This window comes from Cyprinodon tularosa, unplaced genomic scaffold (genome assembly GCF_016077235.1).
Source record: "Cyprinodon tularosa strain WSP-4 unplaced genomic scaffold, ASM1607723v1 ctg36, whole genome shotgun sequence".
In the NCBI taxonomy this organism is placed as follows: Eukaryota; Metazoa; Chordata; class Actinopteri; order Cyprinodontiformes; family Cyprinodontidae; genus Cyprinodon; species Cyprinodon tularosa.
The window spans coordinates 1551094-1561070 of record NW_024039074.1 but is presented as its reverse complement, the minus strand read 5'-3'; the positions used below and the strand labels follow the sequence as shown (position 1 = coordinate 1561070).

Below are 9977 nucleotides of genomic sequence, written 5' to 3'. Positions count from 1 at the left end.
GTTCCAATCACTTCCATGGCCACAGGTGTATAAATTCAAGCACCTAGGCATGCAGACTGTTTTTACAAACATTTGTGAAAGAATGGGTCGCTCTCAGGAGCTCAGTGAATTCCAGCGTGGAACTGTGATAGGATGCCACCTGTGCAACAAATCCAGTCGTGAAATTTCCTCGCTCCTAAATATTCCACAGTCAACTGTCAGCTGTATTATAAGAAAATGGAAGTGTTTGGGAACGACAGCAACTCAGCCACGAAGAGGTAGGCCACGTAAACTGACGGAGCGGGGTCAGCGGATGCTGACGCGCATAGTGCGAAGAGGTCGCCAACTTTCTGCAGAGTCAATCACTACAGACCTCCAAACTTCATGTGGCCTTCAGATTAGCTCAAGAACAGTGCGCAGAGAGCTTCATGGAATGGGTTTCCATGGTCGAGCAGCTGCATCCAAGCCATACATCACCAAGTGCAATGCAAAGCGTCGGATGCGGTGGTGTAAAGCACGCCACCACTGGACTCTAGAGCAGTGGAGACGCGTTCTCTGGAGTGACGAATCGCGCTTCTCCATCTGGCAATCTGATGGACGGGTCTGGGTTTGGCGGTTGCCAGGAGAACGGTACTTGTCTGACTGCATTGTGCCAAGTGTAAAGTTTGGTGGAGGGGGGATTATGGTGTGAGGTTGTTTTTCAGGAGCTGGGCTTGGCCCCTTAGTTCCAGTGAAAGGAACTCTGAATGCTTCAGCATACCAAGACATTTTGGACAATTCCATGCTCCCAACTTTGTGGGAACAGTTTGGAGCTGGCCCCTTCCTCTTCCAACATGACTGTGCACCAGTGCACAAAGCAAGGTCCATAAAGACATGGATGACAGAGTCTGGTGTGGATGAACTTGACTGGCCTGCACAGAGTCCTGACCTCAACCCGATAGAACACCTTTGGGATGAATTAGAGCGGAGACTGACAGCCAGGCCTTCTCGTCCAACATCAGTGTGCGACCTCACAAATGCGCTTCTGGAAGAATGGTCAAAAATTCCCATAAACACACTCCTAAACCTTGTGGACAGCCTTCCCAGAAGAGTTGAAGCTGTTCTAGCTGCAAAGGGTGGACCGACGTCATATTGAACCCTATGGATTAGGAACGGGATGTCACTTAAGCTCATATGTGAGTCAAGGCAGGTGAGCAAATACTTTTGGCAATATAGTGTATCTCGGCATAACCAGAGCCACTCTAAGATTTATAAAAAAAGGAAAGTTTTAAGCCTACCCTTAAAAGTAGACAGGGTGTCTGCCACCCGGACTAAAACTGGTAGTTGGTTCCACAGGAGAGGAACCTGATAACCAAAAGATCTGCCTCCAATTCCATCATCCAATCCATCATCTGGATTTATAGACAGATATAGCCTGGTGTCATCAGCATAAAAGTGGAAATTAATCCCATGCTGTCTAATAATTCTACCGATTGGGAGCATATATAAAGTAAAGAGAATTGGTCCTAGCACCGATCCCTGTGGTACTCCACAGGTAACCTTTGAGCATGAGGAAGATTTATCATTAACGTGAATAAACTGAAATAGGTTGTAAAGATATGATTTAAACCAGTCTAGTTCTGTTCCTTTTATGGTGTCTCATTATGGTGTAAGTGTTTGCACACTTGTTTCACAACTACTTTCTCAAGAATTCTAGATAAGATAGGAAAATTGGACATAGGTCTATAATTGACCAAGTCATCTGAGTCAAGAGACGGTTTCTTCGGTAAAGGTTTAATTACAGCTTGACATTTATTGTAATAACATTACAAACAGGCACTTCCTATTGCATGTTGTTGTGGTGACTCGTGAATTTGGTGATCAACTGATGGTTTTTAACAGTTGTTACACACATGTTGAACTCTGTGTGGATCTACTTGGAGTTGATTGAATTAATTTTTAGCAGCTGTTGAGAAAATGAAAATGGAGAGGTCTCGAGCTTAGACTAGATCAGTCTAAAGTTGCTAATTCTTATGTTTTATATATATATATATATATATATATATATATATATATATATATATATATATATATATATATATATATATATATATATATATATATATATATATATATATATATATATATATATATATATATATAATATTATGGTATTTTATTTTCTATGTATCCTTTTAATTTCTTTTGGCTATTGTTTTTGTTTTAATCTACAAGCCTTATTTCGGGAAAAATTAAAATAAAAAAAGTGAATAGGCTCGGCTTCCTTTCACGTGACTCTGTCGACGTAATGGACGCAAACACGTGCTTCCGGTTTCCAGCTGCACGTTTGTGTTTGATTCTCGGCGTGAGTCTCTCGTTGTTTAATATCTAACACAGACTTTAAATTTTAAAAATGCCGAAAGTCAAACAGTCAAAGAGAAGACATAAGTTCAACTACAACACGGACCGAAAGAAACTGAAGAAGAAGTTCATAAAGAAGTCAAAGCCGAGGATTGAGCAGTGAGTCCAGAACCGAACCAACGGTTGTTAGCTAGCTAGCATCAGGGTTGGTGAAAAAGCTGCTAAAATGACTTATCATTTTAACTTTCCTGTGGTTTACTTTAGACCTGTTCTGTTTCTAAACCTAAAAGACCTACAGGTCAGATCTGAGGTGACTTATCCTTGAAACAGAAAAGATAATTATTCTAGTTATTCTAATTTAATGTTCTAATGTTATTGGAATGAATAACAACATAACTTATACATTTTAAGATTTGATTTGATTATAAACCTATTTATAGTTCCATATAAAATCAGAACACATAAAGGAATAAGTATGCATTTTATGAATGCATGAGCTAAACAACATGGTGATGCATGTTAGTGGCACCACTTTAAAGTTTCTCTTGATCATAAAGTCTATAAAGATAAACTTAAAACATAATTTACAGTGAAAAGATGGAAGAGAATCTTTCTTCTGAAATTATCCACAAAAACATTAACAATGCTAGTGCCTTATTTGCCACAGTTGAGAGGTTAACAAACCCTCCTCTCATATTTTTTACTGAAACAATATTAGAAAAAGCAGTCTGCACATCAATGCTAACTCCAGTGCCAAGGCTGTCTCCTCAAATATATTCTGTTAAAATTTCCCAATTCTGCCAAGTCAACTGCAAAAGTTTAGAATAACTCTTTAGCAGCTAAGGTCCTCTTCCTGCTGTCTTATTGTTTTACCAACAGGTTTTATTAAGAAGGTTACGTATGCCTGTTTTAGAGTCCTTTATGTTGGCTGTTTTCCCTTCAGCTTTAAAAACAGTAAATATAAAAAAAAAAGAAGCTTCGACAAATTGGTCCATCAGAACTACAGACCCACCTTACACCTCCCCTTCATCAGTAAGAATATTGAAAAAAGTTGTCTTGTTTTGAGTACACACTCAGCAGTAGGGCTGGGTATTTTGGCCTGAATTGATTCGATTTCAATTCAGTTTGATTCAATTCAATCAGTTCTTGAACTAATGAAACTGGCTCTACTGTGTTACAAAATAGATATTTAATTTTTACCTCAAAAAGTGCAGGCTTGTAAGCTGGACAGTTTAAAGCTGAGACATAAACAAAACTGTCCCAAGTCTCAAACGTGCACATTTCTAAAGAGTAAAAGTATGAAACTGTACTTCAACTCAAACTGTTCATCAGTGCAATTTGCAAACATTTGCTTCTGGTTTGTCCTCCTCTACTTTATCTGCTTCATCATTTTCTTGCTGGTTAATAAGACAGGAAACATGAAAAAGATGGAAAATCATTCAATTCTTAAGTTAAGTAATATTTGTTTTATCCCATTGTTTAATCGTCAATGAATTTTATTGAATAAAAACATTTCAGCATGCATTCATGGAGCAATGGCAGCCTCAGTCTGCAGCCTGTAGAAGGTGCCATTTTGCTCGGCAGCAGACAGGAAAAGAAGGGCCTTAAAGCGAGGATCCAGTGCTGATGCTACAAACAAGGTGTTCTTGTTTCAATCATGTATTGGAGAATAGAAAAACTTCTAACAGTAAAGATAAACACAAAATGGAATATGAGAGAAAATCCTACTATAAAAGAAAATACAATTATAGACACCTTGTCCCAAGTTATCCTTTACAGCAGCCTTCGAGACTGGGGGTGAATGCAGCATGCAGCAGGGCGAGAAGTGATTGACTGATGGCAGTTTGTTGCTTATCTTCTGGCATTGCTAGTGTAGCTTCTTTCATCAGTTTCAACATCCGTACCAAATCTTCAGCCATCGTTACATCCTCCTCTATTAAGGTGCAAAGACCTTCTTCATTCCTGCACTCATCTATAACGGTGAAGGGAGGAAATCACAGATTGATCATTTAATGAAAGTATCTTACAACCATTCACCTAACCTCTTTGTGTAGCTTTAATAGAAAATATATAACCTTTTAAATAAAAGTGACCAATTGTTTGTTCCAACTGGATGTAATACAGACAGCTGAGTGCTTAAGTATTTTTTTATAATTAGTTTTTTATCAGTTCCCTCTTCTTGCCTTCTATGTTTCTTAGGGACTGTTCTGGAACAATTCAGATGCTCCTTTGTGACAAAACTGTATCTTTTCCTCCAAAGCCAGGCTGTCTTGAATGTTTTTTCTCTCTCTCTCAGTGCACATATCCGTAATGCCTGGGATGACAACAAGTCCACGGCCAGGAACCTGCAGGAGATGGGTCTGTCCTTTGATCCCAACCGGTCACTCCCCATAAAGAAACAGACGGTAAGAAGAAAATCTCCATTCAGAGGCCCTCTATAGTTATATTTGCAAAGGTTAGAGATACTACCTAAATTGTTGTACTAGTTTTTTTTCTTTGAAAGACCCGAAACACTCTATGATACCAGGTAACATCACTGATGATGTGTCCAGGTTGCATCACTAGTTGATGTATATACAAAGTTGTGCTAGTTAAAAACAAATGAGAATTATTTAAATGTCATAGAACACAATTGTTCAGATTTGAAAATATATTAAACATTGATTTACGTTCTTCTCAGGTTGCCTAAGTTTGGTTTTGGAAAAACAATCAGGAAATATCCTGCTATTTAGAAACTGTGATGCTGCAGTTAGGATATCTGCCAGGAGAGGGCGACGCAGTATTGGTTTTTGAAGCCTTAAAATTCTGAGATCTTACACAGATTATTTCTTGCTTTGCTTCCCAAAAATGAATATTTACTAACTAATTTATAAACTTTTATTTATTTACATCATCAAAAGAGAAATTCTTTTTAAAAGAAGCCGTTTTATTTCTCGGAGCTGTAATGAATCAGCAATTCTCTCTGCTGCTGTTACAGCATTCTAATCCGAGCTGCAGCTTGTTTTCCAGCAGCGTTTTGGGTTTTATCTTGCGTCAGCCACCCAGTGATCCGTTTGTGCTCTGAAATGACACCACAGAGAAAAACACTTCCTAGACTTTTTGTTTTGGTTCCTGCAGCTCCTTGGAGAAGACGATAACAGGCCTGCCCAGATCGTCACCAAACCCTACATCCTTAACCGTGAGTATTTAACAACTCTCAAATCCTAATGGAAAACAGATAAATACACCCTTTAAAATATTGCCTAACATAAGTTTTATTTATATAAAGATTTAAAATATTACAATAACTAAAAGATTTAGTCACTACGTACAATAATTAGAGCTTCTGAGATCAATGTTTGTTTGGTGACCCTCAGAGCTGCAGGAGGAGGCCAGCCTTAAGGAGAAGGACTGCAAGACGCTGTCGTCCGACCTGATCGAGTACGTCCAGCACATGATCCGAGAACATAAGGACAATTATAAGGTAGAAATGCTGCCTTTAAATATTTTAGTTTTCTTGTTTTTCTGATCTTTTTTCACTCTGTGGGGAAAAAAAGACTTTTCTCAGGAGCTCCAAGAGACTGAAGGCTCCTTCTTCTCAGTCTCCTCAGGACGCTTTAATCTCCAGAAGTCAGCTATGATCTCTCTGACCTTGGACGTGTTCATGTTCTTAGTGTTAATCAGAGAGGAGGGTGAGATGGCTGGTTTTCTGATGAGCTGCTCTGTAGTGCATAGTCAAATCTTAAAGTGTAAACAGTTTATGGATATTGGCGGTCTGCATAGATGTTGGCTGTACAGATCTAGGAAGGTCAGGCCTGATAATCTTCTCCGCAGACCTGTTTTTGTTTTCCATCCATCTGTCCTTTGATCCATTTTCCATTTAATCCAAATGGCTGTTTGTTTGTTCCAGCTATCCACCAATTTATCTATGTCCATCTGTCTATTGTAACTACAGTCAATGTAATAATGTAAATTTGTCATCATCTCTGTGTAACATCCTCTCAGGGCATCCAATCATCTACCAGGTTTACGGCAATGGCATTGACCTTTTGCTTCATAGAACATCTCTTTAGGAGTTATATTCACATTCATATAAAAGACAGAAAAATACTCAAGATCCCTATGATGGATTCATCAGGCCTTAGTTGGCTTCTTAGTGTTCACAAGAAGAAATGGCGGCAGAGATGAAAGACCTGAGGTAGCTTTCCTTTCTACAAACTGCTCAGCCCTCTACAGACTGGTGCAGAGGGCAGAATCCTTGGTTCCATAATGGCTGTAAGCCTGGACAGCACCCTCCTCTTAGCACCCTCCTACACTGAGTCCAGAGTGCAGAAATGGCCTTTCTCACCAGTTTTTTCAGTATCTTAATGTCCCGCTCTGCGCTTCCAGGGGCCAAACAGACGACAGCGTAGAGGAGGGCTGATGCCACCACAGAGTCCTAGGAGGTTTTAAGCAGGGGACTGCTCACTCCAAAGGACCTCAGCCGTCTCATCTTATTTAGGGCGTCGGTGTTATGAGCCCAGTCCAGTTTATTATTGACATGAACACCCAGGTATTTGAAACTCTCCTTAGTTTCTATGTCCTGCCCATGGATGTTCACGAGGGAGTGAGGTGGAGGTCTTCTCCTGAAGTCCATCACCAGTTCCTTGGTCTTACTGGTGTTAAGACACAGATGGTTCTTCTCACACCAGTCCACAAAGCTCATGATGACACGTCAACACTTCAGCTCGTTCCCATCAGAAACACAGCCTACGATGGCAGAGTCACTTCTCTCCCCCCCCCAAAACATTAGAGAGCTTTGACAGCCGTGTCAAGTTTCAGAAAAAACAAATCCCACCCACTGTTAAGCACGGAGGTGGAGATGTGCTGATCAGGGCTCGTTGCGCTGCTTTAGTGTCATTTTGTCTCATTGCTTAGAAGCCAACGGCCTCAAGGACATGTGAGACTGAAAGTACAATGATGCTCAGCTAATCTCCGTAGCAACAGTGTCTGCTTTATAATCGAGGACGGACTGCTACCTGTGGCTGCATGGATTTCATCAGTCCTTCGGACTCCACCTTCTCTGGATGCATCAGTTGCTGTCGTCATCGCTTCGCTACACAATCAGCTGCGGCACGTCAAGGTTCAGAGTCAAGGAAGAAAAGGCTTTCAGTAATAAAAAGTGTCCCTGATCAAACAGCCCAAACACACTTTATAATTGAAGCTTTATTCGTTCCCACAGGCATAAAAAATATGCTTACAGGATTATTGTCTTGATTCAGAGGAAGATTTGGCCTTATTTTTATAACCATAACAGAAATAAAGGGCAACTTTAAAAGCAGGAATAATGAGCTTAGTGACATTCTGCTTCTGAAGTTATCTGAGCCTCTTCAACTCTGCCTGTTTAAGACGTTGTGTTGGTGACGACCTTCACAGACCAGGCAAAGGAATCTGAGGGAATCAAACGACCTTCAGACTAATCAGAGTTAAAATGCTGCATCCTTTTCTATCTCACAGGAGTTTGTAGCTCAAAGATGAAGGGCACTGCCTCAAGTTGGGCTAAAAAAAAAAACATTTTCCTCAGCGTTAAGTTTTTGCATTTAAAGCCGAAATAAATCATTGGACATAAGGTTTTAAAACGGATAAACTTGCTCTGTGTCATGATGATTACTTTCAGAGAAAGGATGTTTGACGTACAAAGATGTGAAAGGGGGTTTTAGACTCCTCAGTTAAATGGTTTCTGTTGTTCCAGCTTAGATGTAGTTTTTTTGCTAGATTAGCTTTTTTTGTAAATGACACTGAAATGTTTTACATCCTAAAACAAAAGGTAAATCAAACAAATTGTTTCATCAAATAATAGTTAATGGTTTTAGATCAGAATTGAGCAAATCTGGACCTTTTTTTCCCAGAATGTTTTTTTTTTCTTTTCTTTACCTTGGCCTGTTCAGCATTATGGCAGCAGGACAGATATCTGAGTACAGTGCTATGCTGAACACATTTGCTTTGCTAAGGGAAGCTTTGTTGGTTTATTACCCAAAAACTGCTTTATTTTTTTTGTTACCAAATGAACATGTGTCCAATAATAACAAACCTTTACTGAAGTGTTTTAATTTATCCACATTGGAGGACTATTTTGAAGCCTTTGTATCAATATCAGAATTACTATTATTGACAGAAATTATGAAGACTCTTGTAAAACAATTTATTTTTTTTCTGTAAATCTACAACTATCGAAGTTTTAGATTCACTTGGATCAAATTTCATTAAAAAAAAAACTTGGGTACATTTTCTATTGGATTTTAAGTTATCGAAATTTGAAAAAATAGCATCACGTTATTCAATTATCTAAATAACCTGCATCTATTGCCTTAATAGTAATTCATGAGTTATTTTCTCCCAACTTTCTAATGGGATCATAAGTCACATTAAAAATCGTCTAACTTCATGAAAGGCAGTGTTTTACGGTGGACATTTAGTGAATCTAGTCTGATCTGTTCCTGAATTTCTTTGGATTTGTGGCTTTCTGAAGTCCTCATGCCTACTTCATGGTTATTAGATCAGTTCTGGGTGTGAAACTGAAAGAAAAGTCTGATCCCTTTAATTCTAGATTTATTAGAACAATTCTGATTTAAATTTCCTTTAAAGCTTAATTTAAATCAGATATTGTGTTTGCTGAGCATCTGAGGTAGTTTTGTGTCAAATTATCTGTTGATTCCACATCGTCCCTTTGTGTTGTCCCTGCAGGCGATGGCTCGTGATGAGAAGAACTACTACCAGGACACGCCCAAACAGATCAAGAGGAAAATCAACGAGTACAAGCGCTGCCACCAGCAGCACTATGAAGCCTTTATGAGCTCACTGTCAGCTCCGCAGCCCATGGACCAGTAGGAGGACCGGATCTGGGAAAGAACACTGGAGAACATGGACAACTGGGGCTGATGAACCAGCAGCAGCTTTTCAGTTTTTATTGTGTTGGAGGAATATTTACCTGATCTTACTTTAAAAGGCTCCCAGTGCTGGACAATGTTTTTCTTTTTCTGTTATGATATTGAAGTCATGTCTCCTTTGGGTTGGTTAAGCTAATAGCAGCTGAGTCACGACTTCTCTAGATCTCAAACAGCTTCAGAATCCTGACCTTTCTGCTACCATAAGCAGACCTGAGGACAGGGAGACTAGATGGTTAGACATAAGCTAGATGCCATTTGTCTGCAAGAACATCAGCAGGAAGCTTTATTGGAAGCTGGTGGTGATTGAGGGAGAAAAAAAAACATTTAAAAAAATAACCTTCAGTCATTCATAGGTGTACAGTTCCAATGCAAGGTTTTGGAATGAGGAAAATTATGAATTTGAGGAATCATAATCACTTTATTTTGCAAAAACAGATCTACAGGTGCTGGTCATAAAATTAGAATATCATGAAAAAGTAGATTGATTTCAGTAATTCCATTTAAAAAGTGAAACTTGTATATTATATTCATACATTACATACAAACTCATATATTTCAGATGTTTATTTTGTTTAATTTTGATGATTACAAATGACAACAAATGAAAATCTCAAATTCATCATATCAGAAAATTAGAATATTGTGAAAAGGTTCAAAATTGATGGCCCCTGGTGCCACACTCTAATCAGCTAATTAACTCAAACCACCTGCAAAAGCCTTTAAATGGTCTTTCAGTCTAGTTCTATAGGCTAC

At 38.9% G+C, this 9977-nt stretch overlaps 1 protein-coding gene across 1 annotated transcript; it reads left to right on the top strand.

The window, feature by feature from the left end:
• Nucleotides 1–2270: 2270 nt before the first annotated feature.
• nop16 (NOP16 nucleolar protein homolog (yeast)) lies at nt 2271–9641 on the top strand. Its single transcript, XM_038295817.1, has 5 exons — nt 2271–2478; nt 4616–4724; nt 5437–5497; nt 5676–5782; nt 9022–9641. Exons 1-5 carry the CDS (start codon nt 2372–2374, stop codon nt 9163–9165), a joined length of 528 nt encoding a protein of 175 aa, XP_038151745.1. The 5' UTR covers nt 2271–2371; the 3' UTR covers nt 9166–9641.
• The last annotated feature ends 336 nt before the right edge of the window (nt 9642–9977 follow it).